Source organism: Agelaius tricolor, unplaced genomic scaffold, assembly GCF_023055355.1.
Source record: "Agelaius tricolor isolate 1412-34295 unplaced genomic scaffold, bAgeTri1.0.p SCAF_10, whole genome shotgun sequence".
Taxonomy (NCBI): Eukaryota; Metazoa; Chordata; class Aves; order Passeriformes; family Icteridae; genus Agelaius; species Agelaius tricolor.
Window position 1 is genome coordinate 13,673,075 of NW_027269270.1, and position 19,629 is coordinate 13,692,703.

Here is a 19,629-nt window from a genome sequence, read left to right on the forward strand (position 1 = left end):
CATATTTATTATTTCAGGTGAAAACATAGAGCTCCTACAGGAAAATACTACCTTTCCTCCAGGGCAAATGGAATATGAATTTTCTAGGATGTTGTGGAGGGAAGACTCACAAGGAATGCTTTAGCCTGGTGAGGCTCCAGCACTGTGCTGCCCTCTTGGGTGCAGCCAGCCCTGCCTGTTGGCTCTGGAGGGGTCCAAGGGAGGCTGCAGTGGTTGTGAGGACAGATCCACCCTCTGAAGATTTGCAGTTTAACTGGGCAAGTTCCTTGTCCCTGTGTTGCCAAATCATCTGAGCAGGGCAGGGCACTACTTCATGGTTTGCTTTCCCATTTGCAAAGAGGGCACAGAAATATTAAAACATCTGTGAAAGTTTCGACAATTCTACTTTAGGACTGCAACAAATTTGTGTGATGCAACTGTATTGCATTTATATGATAAGCCTGCATAAAACTAGTTTATTTTCTAGTGTAGGGGATAAGTAAATCCTCTTTTAAAATAAATCTTTATCTTGAAGAAAAACTGTATATGATTTAGGAGAGTTAAGGCCAAGTTAAGAAAGAAGCCTGGGGCCTGGAAGCTAGATAAAGCCCACAATTTAATCATATACCCATGCCCAGACAACTTTTTCTGTTAATTTATGAGTTTAGCACAAGTCATTAAATGAATTTTTAAAAGAGATAGGCTTCTTTCAGCAAGGAATAGATTCTGGTCTGGATTGCTTCAGGGCAAGAACATTGCAGAAGTCAATGAGGAATTTCTGTGGAATTTTTTTAATATGCAAAAGCAAAATATATTTATTCCAGCATATTTATGCTATGCAGAATAATCTTTGGATATATTTATGCTGTAGGTTAAAAAGAAGGGATCTTAAGGGCTATGATTTAAAAAAGAAGTGAAAAATCAACATTTATATTCTAACTGCAAACACACAGTAAGTAGAAATATTAAAAAATAAATTATTCTTTCCAAGATCAGCTACTTCATAGTTAGATAAAAGCTTAAATCTCCTCATTAAATACCTTAAAAATAATAAACTTTAATCAATTAAAATAACAAAAAATTAAAGTATGTGCATGATCAAAACAGTCTTTGTACTAGTTGCTTTAAAAAGCCTTCTTCTCTAAAGCTAAAGTAGATTTCAATTGATCTAGATAACCCTAATTATTTCTGCTACACTCTAATATTTACAGTACTAAAATAAAAACATTCCAAGTAGTTGAAAAATATTACTGAATTACTGCCTTTAATAGTGGCTGTTTTTCAGTTTCTTAGTAATTATGCACAGTAATACAGTGATACTTAAACAACAGACATTTTCAGCAGAGAAGTAATAAAATGCTTGGATTATTAAGTTGTCCATACTAAAAAACACATGTTGCTACTGTGCTGCTCTCAGATACTGGATTTTTGTTATTCACGTGGGAAATCTTGTGTTTCTTGCATCTGTTTCCATACACAAACCCCTAACTGGTCCAGGTCTTGATAATGCTTAGAAAAACAAGTTCGAAAAAGCAATTGTTGGAACACAACATTGCTCCCAAGTGAAGATGATTTAGTACCCAACAGACCTGTTGTCTGTCCTTCAATCTGATCGGTCATCATGCTCCATAAGAATCCCTTGTCAGATGGAAAACATCAAGGAATAAAAAGAATTCAGCATTGCTACACTATTTAGCCAGCAACCATGCAAAAATGATAAGGCATGGAATGCATTTAAACTGCCATGCAAGCCACAGGGGTATCTGATGGATGATTAAAAAAGGAAAAAATATTAACACTTGTCAAATAATAAAGTAGTGTACTTCAGTCAGTGACAGACTTAGGAATTTGTATTAGGAAAAATTTTCAAACAGGAAGAAAAATTTATCTAGCAGACTCATGTACTGGAAGTGGGCCAGCATAATTTAAAACTCTGAGGTACTTCAGTGAAAGATGGTAATTTAGGAGTTCTTCAGTGTGACTTTACCATGGTTCTTTTGCCACCAACAAGGAGCAAATTATTCCCCACACAGCTGATGAGACATCCCTTGGGCTGGCCCTGTGTGTCACAGCTCACTCTTCTGAGACCTGCATTCCCAACTGCTCCAGAAAGACCATTTTAGTGTTTATTTTATCTCATGGAGGAAAGAAATTTTCAAAGAAATCTATAAAAATGGCATAATACTTCACATTTTAAATTATTCCTTATTTATTTGTGCTTGATTTCTTGTGTAGTCCCAGTAGGCTGAGAATTGTAAGTAGGAATTTTGTGGTTGAAAAATAGAGGTGCTTTGCACCAAAATTTATACAGATAGAAACTTTCTATTTGGCATTGATATTATCAATATTAATTTTTAAATTAAATAATTAATATTATCAATGTTAATTTTAAAATTAAAAACTTAGTTGTACTGAATTTAAAAACAGGAATTATTGTTTTTCTTAGCATATACCCTACAAATGGAAAAAATATTTTTCTTTGTTTATTTCTGCCTCTATGCAGTGTTCCAGCTGCAAGCAGTTGTTTGTCATAAATACTTGCTTGTGTTGATTTTAAATTATTAACGGCAAAATTTCTACAGGCTTTTTTAAAAAATATTTTACAGCAATAAATGTTCCCCAAAGGAAGAAGGCAGTGTCCTTTAAAAGCTTTTGACGTTTCCAATAAGTTGATATTAGAGCTAGAACCTTTTTATAAGTAAAACTCTCCGAAGTGAAGAATGGGAGACGTTTTTCTGAGATGAATCTGTTTGGCCACTGGGTGCCATCCTTGCTCCACTTTAAGGCTGGTCGCCAAGCAGCATTTCTGTTCAGCCGTAAAATCCTGGGAAAATGTAATGCCAGTGCAATTTCACACCATCATAATGTTTGTGTGTGTGCATGTGGCAGAATATGTTCCCAGCACAAGGCAGTATGCCTTTCTTGCACATGCCACTGAGAGACTGGAGAGAAATATCCTTACAGGTTCAGCCATGTTGTATCCTGCAAATTTTTTTCTTTTTCATTCCTCCATCAGCTGGTGAGACTGTGCTGAAAGGGTTGTCCCACACATGAGCATGTAAGTGACCGTGCTTCTATGCAGTATTGACTTAGGCTCTGGCATTATTTGAAAGAAAATAATTCCCTGGATGCACGCTTGCTTTCTAGATCAATTTGGGATGTATGGGCCTAGGTCATCCAAGCAAAACATTATCCAGACTATATTATGTACAAAAATATTTGTAATTGCAATCTTGTATAGGTTATTTATTACACTGTTTCATTGGCTGCTCCGGGGGGCGTCTGCTATTGGTTTAGTCTGGGCAAAAACCCTGGCAGAGTAAACAGCTTCTAAGAGAAATGGTATCAGCAGTTCTGCAGGTTTAGTCTTTCCAGTTTAAACTGCAAACACTTTACATGTATGAGAAACAGACTGTAGTACACACACCCCATCGTAATCTGCCTGTGTGTACAACAGCCTGCCTAACTCACCTACCCTGCTTCCTCTGCTGCCACACAGCTGTGTGTGTTCTGTGCCTGCAACAAGCTCAGGGCACACCAAAACCCCACCCCAAAAATAACAAAAAATCCATTCCTATCTATGGCCTTCATAAACTCTGCTGTTAAGCTGATTCCAGTAGCTACTTGTGCTACCTCTACCTTCCCCGAAGGAAACCTGTTGTTGTGAGGAGTGGTAAGGAAAAGATACAAGCAGCAAAAGAGTATACATGTATTCAGAACATGACTGTCAAGAAACAAGTGTTTATGTCAGTGTTGCAGCCTTTTACCTCAAAGTAGTGATATATGAAAGCAACCATAAACCTTAGTTTAGAGAAAAATTATAAAGCTAGTAGTATGTGGGTAGTAAATAAGGAGCTAAATAAAGATTTAAGAGCCTATTATTTGTTTTTTGTTGAAAGAATGGGATCTGTACATTTTGGATTTTGTCAAAAAGCTTGTGGTGCTGAGGCTGTGAGTTGTGCATGAACCAGAGGCCGTGCTGCAGTGCAGGGTGCTTAGGCACCTAGGTGCTTAGGCTTTCTCTGCTGGGGAGCTTGGTGGATGAAGGGGGCAGTGCAGGATGTACGTTCTGCTCTGGGGAGAGGAGCTGGGCAGGAGAGGAGCCTGCCCTGCAGAAGTCCCACATGGGGTAAGCCTTGGCTTGTGAAGATTTTGTGAGATGAACCTCTGGTTTGGGGAGAAAGCTCTTTTGGGCACTCCCGAGTGCTCCTAGGGAGTGATTTATGGGTTCAGAATAGGATGGCTGGATTTCTTTTAAACCTGCAATCAGAACTTGACAAAAAGTAAGGACAAAAAGACAAAAGCAGACTTTCAGGAGAATTACAGAAATGTTCTCTGTAGGATTCCTGTAAACGTACGAAGTAAGGTTGAAGGTATTGTCAATATTATTTATTGTCCACCTGACAGTATTCTGCTATAGCTGTCACTCTAGCAGGTCTGAAATAGGACTTTCTCCCCAGTGGAGCAGTAACCCACTCATACATTTGCATAACTTTCCCCACCAGTCACTGCACTGCCAGCCTGATTTGTCACAGCTGCTCGGAAAGAAAATTTCAGTGGCTCCCAGGAAATCCCATCCAGCACCATTGTGCCCCTGCAGCACCACCATGGCCCTGGGGTGACACAGGACTGGTGGTCCTGCATGTTGGCTTTGGTGCACTGAGAGCTGCTGCAGTGTGCTGGGATCACAAAATTAGTGTGATACCAGTGCACATTGTGGCTCTGATTTCTGAGGTTCTGGCTTTGGGGTTTTTTTCAGTGTCTGATCTTGGCAACCCCTTCACTTTTTTCACATGCTCTCTTCCACCATGTGCCAAATTGAAAGTTGCAGAGCACATTCTGGGCTCTTTTCACCAAATGTGTGAGTTTCCCCCTATGCCTTCACGTTACGTCCACCATGAGAAGAAACCTGTCCGTGCTCCTTCCACTCTTAATCATGTTTTTCCTCTTCTGAGTCTTCAAGGAAGGAGCCGGAACTTTTCCTCCACTTTCTGGGTAGGAAAAGGCTATGTTGTATCCCACTTTTCTCACCCTCCCAAATTTACAGGCGTAAGGGGGAGGGCTAGTCCACATTACCCATTCTGCTCTTCATGGGAGTAACAAAGCTGACTTTTTGCCACCAAAACCAAGTAAAGCTTTGTGGGAAATGGCAGCCTGACACTTTTGTAGTACAGAGAAATAGTTGCCCTAGGTTTGGTGCTTGTGTTTGTTTGAAATTCTGAAACAGAGACTGAATAGACCCTTTTGTACAAACTTCTCATCTGCACTGATGGCCATAAAAACTCGACAGTTGCTAGCCTGCAGTATGTGACACACTGGTTCTTTCCTAATCACCATCAGCCAAAAGGACGTGAACACTCCCCAGCGCGCCTTGGGAGATCATTGTGTCCAATGTGCATGCCCTGTAAAACTCCAGTCCTGGGCTGCTGTGGTTATGGACTTTGGCCTTAAGAATAATAGATGCCTAGACCATTAATTTTTTTTATTTTATGCCTCTGTTCTTTTAAAATCAAAATTTCTTGTTCCTTTTATTGACTGCCATATATTTTGTTTCTGTCTACTAGGAAACAACCCTAGCATCAAGGATTGATTTTTAGTAACATAAAATAACGTTTTTTGCACCTATTATAGTTTGAAACAAAATTTTATATGTCATTTTTATCTCTGAAATGTATTATTTCTTTTTGATGGGTCCCAATTTCAGAAAGCAGTATGTTCAGATAGGATTGATTGACTGATTAGAAATATTCAAAATGCTTTCTGTTTTTAGTTATAGTTCTGGGGCTAGCTTTTTAAATAGCACGTTTAACACTGTGACAATGACATACCTTCCTTTGCCCTTTTAAAATGAAAATTATAAGACAAATCCTTTCCTCAGGCACATACAGTTTGATCCCCAAAGCAGAAAGTAAATACCATACTTTTGTCCTAAGTCCACACTGCATGATAATTAAAAAAAAAATCCTAAATTCTATATTTGATAGTTATATATTGCTTAATGTCTACTTTTCTTGTTCTGATAGAAGCAGACTAAATAGCTTTCTTAATGCTGTGAAGTTTCTCTTTTAATTAAAGGAAATACCAGCATCATACTAAGCAGTAGTTGTATTTGGTAAATGGTCAAACACAACTTTTTGAAACTAGTCTAAATGCAACTTTCTTTGTTCTACATTTCATGTCTAAAGTACATGTTAAGCTGTTAGTTTGCCATTCAAAGGTGGAGCAGTTGCACTACATATACATACATGCTTCAGCTGCAGATTTTGAAGCTGGATGCATGTACTGCATTATTCTTGGTTTACAGATGTAAAACTGACTAAATCAAGGAATGACCTTTTCCAGCAAAGGGCTTAGACACCTACTGTGGGACCTGGGGCAGAGTTTGGACTTTTGATCTCACAACTGCAACCTTCTGTTTATGTAGGGTTAATCTGAGGAGGTATAAAATACACAAATCCTGTTCCACCCTGCCTTCCATCCAACAACTGCTCAGATATAAGACATTCACAGAGACTGGAACATCGAAGGAGTCTGGTAGAGCTGACAGCTCCAAAGTGTGTTTATATGGCAGCATGAGGTTTCCTTGGGCAGAGGCACAGGACTGGTTGGTCTCAAAAGCTCTCCCAAACTAAACATGTTTCTGGGTGATTTCACTACTGAAGGCAGAGCAATGCTTCTGTGATAATCATGTTAAAAAAATTGTTAAAATCAAGAGGAAAATACACATCAGTCATTTCCATACCCATTCCCCTTTACTGTAAATTTTGTAAAATTCCCTTTTAATGCCACTATCCTGCCTCTACTTCAGTTAGTCATTTGAAAAGAGGTTCTAACTCAGCTTTGTGAAGGGCAAAGAGTTGCTATCCACAGTCTCCAGAAACAGATGGAGGCCTTTAAAAGCCAGTTTGCTCTGGGCATTAAACATGCTGGAGCTGCAACATTTGATTCTTTCTCTTTTGGAGAGAGTAAATGTGTCAGACTGGAATATAACAGGCTTTGGTCTTCCATGGCTATGAAGAAGTACAAAATCTGTCCACTGGTGTTAATAACTGACTATAAAGATATATTTTAAAAGGTGCCTGCCTGCAGCTATAAATATAAGCAAGTATTTTAGAGGCCTTTATATATGAAAAGAACCTTTCACAAATAAAAATCTTTGCCATCAGAAAATGATGTCTTCAAAATGGCTTCATGGAATCATAGAAGATTATGTGAGAGATAATGAAGGCATCACATTTAAATATTCTTCACTTTGATACTTTCTCTTCAGCTTTTGATGATCATCCTTTAAGGTTTTTCAGATCCTAATCTTCTGAGAGAAATTTGCGATGAAGAGGTACTTGAAAAGGCAATTTTATTTCTTCTCTGTGTGTCATGTTGTCTGGAGCTGCAGTTTCACTCCAGAATGTGCATGAGGTCAGATCCTGACCTGCTATTCAAATAGTACGTGGATTCTGGACTCTAACGGTGCCCCTGGGATTTTAAGATGTACACCACATTATTTTGCCAGGTTATTGTGCTACATTGGAATATATATTGCATGAGATATCTTTATAGGTGTTAAATATAATCAAGTTCCTTTTTACTTCTTTCCATCAGTCAGGCAGTATTTTCTGATGAGGAAATCTTGCTGATCATTCCACATGCCACTGTAAATAAGGCTATCCAAATGGTGGACTACATTCAGTAAGCGGAAGTTGCTGTTACAGAATAGTTCTGGTACCACATAGGAAGGAAGCTGAGTATGTCAAATGGCAGAATGTACCTTTTTCTTAAACAAAGCCATACTAATATGCTTATCAGTATGTTTCAAAATACTTTCCTTGCATAATATGCACTGATGTCTTATCCACACAGGTACTAAAACCAAAGTAGAGAAATTTTAAGATGACATGGCAAAGTAGGATGTCAGTGTTTTCTGTTTTTAGCTGGACTGGTTGTCCATGGTTGTGCACATTTTACAAAGGAAGAATGCTTTGGGAAGAACTCGCCAGTTTCTTTACATCCAATTTTATCACATTATCAAATATTGATACAGAAGATTGTGAAGAATATGCTATTAGATGAGTTAGTGCAAAATAATTTAGTAAGCATTTTCCTTCTTAGGCTTTATTCATCCACAGGAGCCCAAAGGCTTATTAATACTGAACCAAAAATGTTATTTTTCTGTTCCCATGGGCTGTCTTCTATAGTGGCCAGAATTGTGACTGTATGGTGAAAGCCACTTTGATGTTCCATGTGTTTTACAGTAAGAGGGTCATTAATGACATATGGCCTTTTGTGATGGCTGATGGAAACTAAGGCTCAACCAGTCCCTTGTCTCTCACCAGTTCACAAGTAAGAAGCAGGCTGTGATAGAATTTAGGTGGTAGCAAAGAGCAAAGAGGAAAGGAGAATCTTGTCTCCCACCTGAACTGAGTACAAAGGTGCTTTTCCTCCCCCTATGTATTCATTCCACCCTATTCCATGCATGCCTGAGTATGGAGTAACCACAGATCTTATCCTTATACTCTTTTTTGGAGGCATGACATCCTTTTTTTCAAGCTACCTACAACTGATTATATTTTCCTAGTCTGGCAACTGCTGAGTTTGTATTTTATTAGGCAAGACCAGTTGCCTTCCATGTGTTCAGCCAAACTTGTGTTCCTGATTCCCTTCGAGACAAATTTCTGGGTTACTACTGGACATATGGAAATGTGACCAGAGGACGCACATCTGGCTTTAACTTGCCATAAGCTCACAGAAGAGTCATATGAATTTTCCTCAAGGATACAAAGAGCATTGAAATTGAAGATTCACAGGGTGAAAAGATTTCCGAGTAAAATGTTCTTAATTGTTTTAAGGAAGAGGAAATTGAACTTCTAAATGTTCAAAAACCCACAGCCTTTTAAGGGATTGTAAATCACTGGGGTGCTTAAAAAAAATAATTTCACTGTAACTTGAATTTTAATTGCCTGCCCCTTCCTTTTGCTGTCATGGTACTTTCATCACTTCTGTTTTCCTAAAAGGGAGTGTTGCTATTGTTGTTTATTTTAAGAAATCCACTGAAATTTTTCCTGCAGTGCTGCAAAATTTCAGGGAGGGATATGTCTTAGTATTCAGTGTTACTAATATTTTTTATATATCTCTCTAATTTTAAAATATGAAGTTTTAATGAATGTTCTCCTCTAAACCCTGGACTTTTGCATTTCTAGCCTGAGAAGCTGAGGATAGTCAATGCCAGGTGCAGCCAGAATACTGCTGCAGCCCCACAACATATAATTTTTTTAACATTATTCAAATTAGGCTCTGCACTCATAATTCTGTTGTTTCCTTTATTGCTGTTGTAAAGCAAATGGTTCTTTTATACAAATGTTATCTCCTGGCTATTAATTCAGCAGTTATTTTGGATTATGGCACTCCTGTTAAATTTAGGAATGTAAAACCTCATAAATATTTAGAAGTTTCAGACTGACGTGGGAAGAAATTTTTTTTACTTGCTTTGTTAATATCCTGTTGTTCAATTTCTAATAGATTTGGAGTATATTCTTTCTCCACTGTTTGACAAATGGAAAAACAATTATAGTTGAGCAACTGCTTCAAGTGTTCTACCTTGAATTGCAACAGGCTAATAAAAGTGTTGGTTTCCAGAAAAAATAGCAAGGAAAAGATCTGTTTTTCTTTAAAAGGCCAAAAATTCTGAAAGTGCTAATTAGATCCCACTTCAAAGTTAACGAAAATGCAGCAGTAGGTTTGCAAAGATTGTTTGATAAACAATTTCAAGAATCAAGTGTGTCTCTTTCAGCTTGCTATTTAAGCTTTTCACTAAGGAGCTAAAGAGTATGCTGTACAAATGTGTTTCTTCCCCAAAAACCAATTATATTGAGTCTTATTTCTATCCAGTGAGTGTGTTCATAGACTTAATATTAATGTGCATCTCCAGTATCCCCCAAGTCTTTGAAGAATAACTGAATGATAAAAAAGTCACAAGTTTTGTAAGATTGCTGAAGGTCTGGACAGCACAATCTCAGGGCCAGCATTCCTGCTTCACACCTAACCTGGCTCATGCAGGTGCTGCCATTGAGCAAGCCACAGCACATCTCTGTGTTCAACTAAATACATCAGCCAGGCCAGCACACATTCCTGTGTTTGTGTGTGCAAGAGCGGCTCATTCTGCTCTTACAAACAGAAGTCCCTGTTATACAGACAAAGCAAAATGTATGGCTTTTGCTGTTGTTTTATTGACTGACTATAAAATCAGCATGTTGAAAATTCTTTTATTTTACTTTGGAGTGTACTTCTGCTAGACATGTCTTGTTTTCCTCTTCTTCTGGCTCTGTGTGTGCATAGTGAACAGTGTAAAGCAAAGGGCACTTGTATGCTTATGATTGTGAAGGCATTTGGATGAAGAAATTCTGCAGAGCAGTATATTTACTTTGCATTTGTAAATGGTAGCAATTAAAACTCCCAGCTTCTGGCTATCCAGATGTTTCTTGCATTACAGCACTGTAATTTGCATTGGAATATATTGTGTTACTGCAGTGGCTGTAAAGTGGTCAGCTTTCAGTCTAAATGTGTATCAGGGCTCCAGTTGGGATGGTGAGCATATTTCCTGCTCATACCAGGTTCTTCTCCTTCCCACTGTTTCCACACTCTATTAGCTTGACGTGTTTGTGTTTCTCAGATGAAGACTTTTACTGCTCAGCATTTGAATCAAGCAGGGAATGTATCGGCAGGTCAGAACTGATGTACGGTCTGTTTCTTGTAAGAGTGAAAAAAAAGGAAAAAAGGACGGAAGTTTTGAATCAGAAATTTCCCTTTGGCATTTTCAGGCAGCAAACATCCCTCTGGTGTCAGAGCTTGGCATTGACGATATCCATTTTGATGACTTCTCGCTCGATGTGGATGCCATGATTACTGCAGCCCTGCGGATGTTCATGGAACTTGGAATGGTTCAGAAATTTAAAATTGACTACGAGGTAACCATCTGCGCTGCAAATATCTGCTGCTTTTGCCTTGGCACTGCTCTGTCCATTTGTACACATTTAGTAGCCCTGCTACAAATTGCACTTTGAATTTCAGACGCTGTGTAGGTGGCTTTTGACAGTGCGGAAGAACTATCGAATGGTCCTGTATCACAACTGGAGGCACGCTTTCAACGTCTGCCAGCTGATGTTTGCCATGTTAACTGTGAGTACCCAGCCACACAGCCCCCAAGAGCTTTTACTGCCACACTGCCTAACCTGTCTAAACATTTTCCAGCATTCCATTTCTTTTCTAGTTATTATGCTACTCATTTCCAATAGCAAAGCAGACAGAATTTATTCAACTTAAGGCAGCACATATTTGCCAAAACCTTATAGTGTTTTAGTGACAGTGATATCATAGGCACATTAAAGTGATTGAAAACAGATGGCAGTCTTGGAGTGCTCTTGTTATTACAGATCTTGATCTCAAGAAATGTTTTTCTTTTGGAACTCTTTGATTTGACATTTATTTCAAACTCCTAATTGAGAAGTACAAAACCAAGGATTAGAATCCCAAAGTATTTATTATGTTGATATTTATTATCTCCTTATCCAGCTTAATCTAAATAGTTTTAGAAGATATTGCCTCAAAACATTTGAAAATTATCTTCCAGCATAGTGATCTAAGTGAATCTTGAGTCTCCACTGGACATTGTTAGCACTTAGGGATTTTATTAGCATGTATCTCCAGCAGTACCTTTAGCTCCTTTAGCATACAAGTAAGTTCTACTGAAATTTAAAGTAAATTCTGCTGAAAGTACCACTAGAACAAGCATACTGCTCTCTCTCCCTACCCCACAGCAACTTCAGTGCAGGAAATAACCCATGTTTGACTAGCTCATTCTTGTAAATGTACCAACAAAAAACTCACGGGTCCTGTATGCCAGAACTTTGCGTGTTGGGCAAGAAAAAGAGACTCTGACTTCCCCTAGCAGGTGAAGATGTCATTCTAGTGCTTGGGCAGTCCCAGCAGGGTCGGTGTGTTTCTGTGAGTGTTGATGGAGGCATAGTGAAGCTATACCATGCATCATGAGACAAAGGAAAGGAAGACATCCAACGAGAGAACCTCTTCCTCTGGGCATGAGGCTGCTCAGCTACGCAGAAGGAACATTGTTTCAGCAGGCGCTTGCTGATGCTCTCTAAGGAAATTCGGTGGTAAGGCCTGGGTGTAGGTAGTTTTTATGGTTTTACAAATTTGACATGCATTTTTTCCCAGTTTTAGACAAAGGAAAAGCATTTTACTCTGATGAGCACAGGCAAAGGCGGGCAGCGCCGCTGGGTGTGAATTACAGTGATTTCTGCCGGAGGCTGCCGGGCGGGGAGCCCCCAGCCCCGGCGGTGGCACCCCTAGGTGGAGCTCCGAGGCCAGGTTTGCAGCACGCTGCTCTGCCGGTGGGACCGGGCACTTCCATCCCGGCTAAAGTGCCCCTCCTGGGGCCAGCAGACAGGGAGAGGGGCCCTGCTGCTCCAGCAGCCACCAGCCGCCTGCCCGGCATCCACCGACAGATGCTCTGACCGTGCCTCTCACGGCGTAATTTCAGAGCCCTTTTAGCAGTCAGCACAGGGGTGCAACTGTGTGAGATGTGATCCAGCGTTTTAAGCCAAGTTTGTTTCCTTGCCCACACTCTTGGTAATAAACAGAATGAGCAATTCCATGTGAAGGGCTGGATGTGAGTGGTCACAGCACTGGTGTCTCCACACATCCCACCCCGCTTTGCTCTGGCTCTGGCTGGGAACAGGGTAAGTTCAGTGCATGATCTGTTTGGTCTGCTCTCCCTTCCAGACACAGGAACATTCATTTGTGCAAAAAAACACACAAAAGAGAAACTTGATATTAGGAATAATCCAAGGCTTGCTCCTACTGCATTTGTCGTGGGGATACCATCCAAGTTAGCATGTGCCTTCTTTTTTCACTGGTAAAAGGGGGGAAATTCTTAGACAAACCCCTTGAAGGGCTTCTCAGAGTCCTTCTCTGCCGCTCAAGAAGGCACTGCTTTGTGCAGTTATTGCAGTTTATTTCTGATTTCTCCGTGATAGTGAGCAATGTAGACTGCCCCACAAATAGAAACCAGTAATTCTATTTTAGGGCATTTTCAGGTAGGATTTACCATAGTATAGTCATGTCTAACCTATAGTGCAGTAGCCTCTAAGGGCCCCAACCTACTCCCACTGAATACACAAGGAAAATTCAGCTGTGTTGAACAAGCCAAACAAGAGAAATTCAACAAAGAGCAGACCATTGTTTCACTCCTGGTAAATTCAGCCTTTTGCATATCTAAAGCATGTTCCTGAATGTCTAAGTATGTATTCTCTCTCCTGAACGATCATAAGCCCAGTTCTACAAGCTATAGTTCTGTATTTCACATGCCCAAGAATTCTGAAGACAGCACTGCAGCAAGGCTGCTCCTGCAAGTTAAGGGAGTACCTGAGAGTAAAGTGCAGGATCAAGCCCAGGCTTGATTATCAATGCCTTTGCCAACACAGTTCACATTGATACTTATTTCAAAGGGCAAAAATGAACAAGTAAGCAATACCAAATTAAAATCCCATCTGGTGTGCTAATAACAAAACATATAGATGTGGGGCAAGGTATAATGAATGCAATTCATTTCCTCACATGAAAGAATGACCTCCATAACTCACTGGAGACTCTGCCACTCATGAGTTATGGGTCATTCCTTTTCTGCTGAAAATAAATTTTACTGCACCATCGTCTATAGCCATGTTTTTGTTTTTCCTCTTGTAAATTCTGAAATTGGGAAATGTAATCCTCTATTTACCTGCATTATGTTCAAAGAAGATATCTCCTTACTGTAGTATTGTTTTAAATGAAATATTTTTTTACTATGTGACAGATGCTGTATTTCTTTCATATATTCAGTGACAAGACTTTTCATTAAATAAAATGTGGCATTTATTTTTGAGATATTGCTACTGTTAATAAATTCCTTAATTGGTTTCCCTGCATTTGCAATACAGGTTGAATCCTTGAATTTAATCAAAGTTTGGATTACACAAAAGAATATTTATTACAACATCAATTTCATATTATAAAACATCCCTTTTAAGTTATTTTAACTTAGCCATGAATATTTTCTCTAGACTGAAACTTGATACATGGTGTGTTGTCAGTTACAAACTATTTTTAATCCCTTTTTATAACTAGATCTTTATTACTATTTGTTATAGAAGAGCTGTGTTTAAAAAAAATAAAAAGAGAAAATGCTATTTTTAGAGGATTTTTTTCTGCTTGGGTAGATGTTACCAAAACAAAAACAAAAGCAATGCCACTAGAAATCAGGTGAACCTCTTTCCTAATATCCAAGTTATTCTGTACACTGGTGGATTCTACACAAAATTAATTAATCTTTTTTTTCTTCATGCTTGATCATCTTTTCTGATGTGTAAATTTTAAGGAATTATAAAGTTTTTGTAGCAAGTCTTGCACTTCATCAATTCCCACTGAAGTGCATTCCTGAGCACCTGGGGGAGCTTGGCTCCCTGTACTGTTTATGTAGTAACTGTGGCCACATTTCAGACTGTCTACACAGAGGATACTTAGATTTGAATGTGCATTTCTCTAAGTAGAATTTGTGGTCTTTGGGGTGACTAGCAGAGCTTTCACAGAGTATTGCAGCAATTTACTGGTGTTTCTGAGTGCAAGTTCCTACCAAGGAAGGGCAACAAGTCCCCCTGTATCACTTAAACTCTCTTCTTGCCAGTGGGTGAAATTATGCCCCTTTGAAAATCAGTGATATTTGGGAATTCTTAGGTGGTGTTGGTGTTCAGCCTTGGTTTGCTCCTCCAATACAAATATATTTTGTATCTCTTGTATATAATTTCCTTTCATGCTAACTAGATCATGTGGCTAATTGAGGAGTGTCACTGGAGACTGACACTGTGAAAAGACAAGTGTTACAATTTTCCAGCTCACCCAGTCATTTTTGCAGGTATTATGCCCTTCTGCTTCTGAAGAACCAGGTTTTTTCTACCATGGGTGAGAGGCACAGCACCAGTGGTGCCCCACAGAGGCTTTAGAACCTCCTCCAGACAGGATCTGTTCACGATGCTTGAGATTAGCAATAGCAGTAAGGGTTTTTTTCTCTGCCATGAGCCTGTTCAGGCAGGAAGACTGCTATGACAAGTATCCAAGAGGAGAAGCATAGTGATAAAAAAATGTTTCTAGGATTAACTCCCCCATTCACACAGTCATGTCTGAGATGCTTGTAGGGAATTTCATTGCATCCATTTTCAAATGCCTCTCCCAAATTCAAGTGGGTATCTGCAGCAGAAATTTGAGACATTCCATCTTTAAATCGTGCCTCTTCATTTCAAAGTGCCAGATTGAAAAGAAATCCAATAGTTCATAACAGTTCCACAGAGTATATTTTATCTGGGTTCTTTTAAAGAACCAGCTTAACATGTCCGCTATCTCTGACAGTAGGGATTGACTAAGATGGTCATCTCAGGATTGAAGAAATCTTTCTAAGTACTTCTTTGAATTTCAAAATTTTATCAGTTTAGTTTTGGGGTTTTTATTTCTCTGATTAAAAAATCCAGTTCCTGTCTCAGTTTGCAGTTACTGGTATTTGTTTTCAGCTCTTTTTGCCTTTAGTGCCTCCTGGCTAGCAGAGAAATGGCATGCTGGAAATGCAACAAAGAGATAATAACAGATCACTCCAAGGACATTATCTATTCTGCTAACCATCTGACATACAGCAGGGAATAGAATATGACAATAAAGCATTTATCTTCTCCTTACTGAAACGTTCATGGTATCAAAACGAAGTTGACTGTTCCTGGATGGACTAACATTACTTATCCCTTTTGCTACTGATAGTTACAGCTGCTATTTTTTTTTTTCTGCTCTCAGACCGCAGGATTTCAGGAGATTCTAACTGAAATTGAAATTTTAGCTTTGATTGTGGGATGCTTGTGTCACGACCTTGACCACAGGGGAACCAACAATGCCTTCCAAGCCAAGTAAGCTTTCTAATTCTTACTATTTTAATTTGGTTTTCTTCCACAGGAGAGCAAAAGGTGACCAGGATAAAGAATGAAGCATTAATTTCAAGCCTTCTAGGCCAAGGCCAAGTACTCTTATTCCTGTGTGCAGTGAGGGACTATCCATCTTTATCATTCTCTGTTCCTTTAAGTAATTGCTGGCTTGTCCTTTGTAGCTGGCTGTTGAACTGACACCACATATTGAAATGTGGTGCCAAAACTTGATGTTTTCAGGCTCAGCTATTATTGATTCTGGTTTTCAACCCAAGAAGCACCTAAATTGTCTGTCTGGGTTGTTCTTGCTGACTGGGGCGCATGGCATTAAGAAAAACCTTGTTCTGCTATTGCAGAGAAAAGAAAATAAGTGAAACTGAACTAATGTTTTCACAGAAACCAGGCTGCTGCCCTCAGGCACAGTGAAGGAGAAGTAGGTTTGCAGAAGGTTTAAGAGTGGTACTTCTTACTCTGTAGGTAGGAGAACTTCTTAGACTAGGGTCAAATTCATTCCAAAATCTGCCTTCCCTGAGAATAGGAGGGACAATAAAAAATGTCCCCAGCAACATCCTGGCCAAGCTGCCAGACACAGAGATTCCTTCAAATCCCATGTTGTTTTTTTGTTCACTCCCCAGTTCCTCTACAGTCAGAATACGAGACCCCAAGGCATTCCTGTCCTGCAGATCCCAGTGAGCATTTGTAGCTTTTTTGTTCTGCCTTACTGCTAATCCTCCAGTATGATTGGGGAGTGTTCAGATGGTTGTCCAGAGATATTTGAAAGGCAGAGTGATGCTGTATTAGCCTATTATGTCCTACTTTTGCAGAAGTACTCTGCTGCAATGTGTGTATGCAGGGGCTGCTGCATTTCTGGGGGCAAGGTGCCTCAGTGACCATCACTCAAACTGATGTTTCTGATGTTCACTAAGCTGCCATTTCCTGAGGTATTGGTGTTGCCATACAATCTCAATGAAACAATGACACTGTCTGGATCTTCAATCACCATAGCAGGGAAAATCAATTGCAGTGCTCAAAAGACAGAGCTCATGGTGCAAAGGTTACCAAGCACTGCTAGATGCCTTTTTGCAGCTGAGTCTTGAAGAGAATCAAAATAGACGAGACAAATGGGAAGGAAGCTCAGCTGATTGATGTTTATGTTCCCAATTTACAAAAACGAGACCTAAGATTTACATCCTGGCCATTTTAGGCCCTGATTAAATTAACCACTTCTCTGCTGCACCATTATACAAGAGTATCTTTTGTGCCGAGGAATGGCTGAGTTAAAGGTACAGGGTTCAGCATTAGACTGCTATCACTCATACTTGTTGTTTGACAACAGAGTACAGAGAGGAGGCTACCATTTTATGACTCCATAAAGAAACTGCTGAAGACATTTAATGAAAGACAAACATTACCACACATGTATAAAACATCCCTGAAAACAGAAGCTGGAGTTTTCATAATGCTAACTATGATTTATTCCTCTAACCTGACATAAATTTAAGCATCACATTTTCCTATTTTATCTTCAGTGTCCAATACTGCTGTTCTGTATGATGAAGGTTCAAGAGGTATATGATAGCGGCAATATCACAGTTGTCTCAAATGGCTCTGTTATATATGTCAAGATCACATTCTCTGCATTCTCTAGGGATGATGTTTCCTGGACATCCTTTTCTCTCATATAGCTGCATCTGATAATTAAGTATCAGTATGGTGCAGTTTTATGGTATATGCTCCTAGGAGACTCCTTCTGTGTCTAGCATAATCTCTTATTCTCATTTCTTTGGAAAGAAAACCCATCTTGTCACTTTAGGCTGGGTCCCAGAAGTGAAGTACTTTTCCTGAACTACTTTGGTACTTGGTGAACAGTGACCATTCTGACAGTCCAGTTCCATTCTCTGCACTTCCCAGCAATTTGCAATTTTATAATATTATTCCATATATTTTTGTCCTTTACATAGAAAACTGACCTGCTCTGTTCATTTTGAATCTGATCTTGGTTTAGACAATAAATGTGATGAGAAAATACATTCTAGAGATATGCTAAGCTTTACTTTAATATTCACTGCTCTCACTTGTGGTTTTTTTGTTTACCTTAGTATTCGCAGTTAGGTTCTTTGTTGTTGTGTTTTGGGGTTTTAATTTCTGAGTTTGTAGTTGGCCATTGTAACCCCTTATGTTTGTATCTATTAAGAATTAAAAATAAAAGGTAGCAGGGAAAGAGCTGATCCCAGCTCAAGGACATTACCTTGTGTCTTTACTGCACAGTTCTATATCTGTGCTGTTGCTGAGGAACTTTGAAAGCTGCATTGCAAAATTTCTTGTAGTTCCAGAAAAATCTTTATTCAGCTGGCAATATTTCACAAAGACTGGAACATAAATGTTTTGTATCTGGATTTAAATTAGTATTTTGATCTCATCAGCTGTCTTAAGTGAGGTTGCTGAAGTGGAGGTGGAGAATGTGGCTATGTGCTTTTGTCACTACATTGTCTCTGAAACCTGCTTTGTAAGCAGACGAGCAGGATTTGTTGACTTCCCATGTTCTGTTTCAGGAGTGGATCAGCCTTAGCTCAGCTCTACGGCACCTCTGCTACCTTGGAGCACCACCATTTCAATCATGCTGTCATGATTCTCCAAAGTGAGGTACAAAAGCATTACTATTAATCTCACTGTAAGCTGTTGGGCAGTTTCAGCTGGAGAAAGGAAATACCATGTACAGTACCTTTTTAATGCCCTCTCCTTGAGCAATTATTTATTGGTTACCACAAAGGTCACAACTAGCACAAAATTAAACAACTGCAAATGCTGATCACAGAGCCCACAGATTATATCTGTCTCAATCAGCAAGGGGCAAGGAGAATATATCCTAATCATATTGTCAGCTTTTCTCACTCTTCTTACATATATCCTGTTCAGTGGTTTAGAGGTAGCTGAAACAGGGCCTTACCTTTCTCCACAGGTGTCATACTCAGAGTATCAGAGCCATCCTTTACTGCACCAATTAAATTTCTTTGGCAGCCTTTCTGTATTTTTTCATAATTTAATACACTATTTTAAAAAATTAAAATCAGTAATATCATGCTGTCCCAAAGTGTACTAATTGCTTTGAAGATAGCTGTGAAGACAGAGCTCTTGCCTAGAATATCTTGCATATAACACTATACAGCACATACTACACCATGTATTTAATAACTGAGAAAATTGGAAGAATGGACATGGAGTCCTTTCAAAAGAACAGATGCATTTTCTTAATTTACAGAGATTGGTTGTTACAAAATGCATTTAGTAAATAGAAACCCAAAACTGCTGTTCATGCAGCACAATTGCAAACCACAGCCTGATCTGCAGTAACTTCTGAAGAGATCTGGAATGTCTCATGATCACAGACAAATGGGAACAGGGTGTTGGCTTTACCTCTGTGTACACTGCCAGGGAGATTTGTCACGGAATTGCACCTCCCCAGACCTTATCTCATATATGTCCTCATATCATCATGATTATAGTAACCCTGTTGCTGGAAAATTCTTGGTTTTAAGGGCATTTTAAACTTCCTAAGCAGTAGATGGCAGTGCATACTGAATGTGGGCACTACAGGACTAAATATCACCAAAATAAGACTCTGGTTAGAAGAACTTCAATATTTATG

General features: G+C 39.2%; 1 protein-coding gene and 1 long non-coding RNA gene across 3 annotated transcripts in view; one reads left to right on the forward strand and one right to left on the reverse strand.

Moving 5' to 3' along the window:
- The window catches only part of PDE11A (phosphodiesterase 11A), a 109,516-nt gene that overhangs the window by 60,974 nt on the left and 28,913 nt on the right, over nt 1–19,629 (forward strand). For both annotated transcript variants that reach the window (XM_071434844.1, XM_071434845.1), the window contains exons 11-14: nt 10,791–10,937; nt 11,041–11,148; nt 15,859–15,968; nt 18,536–18,626. In XM_071434844.1, the coding sequence (XP_071290945.1) occupies nt 10,791–10,937; nt 11,041–11,148; nt 15,859–15,968; nt 18,536–18,626 (456 nt within the window). The remainder of the gene's footprint in view (nt 1–10,790; nt 10,938–11,040; nt 11,149–15,858; nt 15,969–18,535; nt 18,627–19,629) is intronic.
- Nucleotides 1–19,629, reverse strand: part of LOC139593651 (uncharacterized) — a 103,571-nt gene that overhangs the window by 50,732 nt on the left and 33,210 nt on the right. The window lies entirely within an intron of this gene.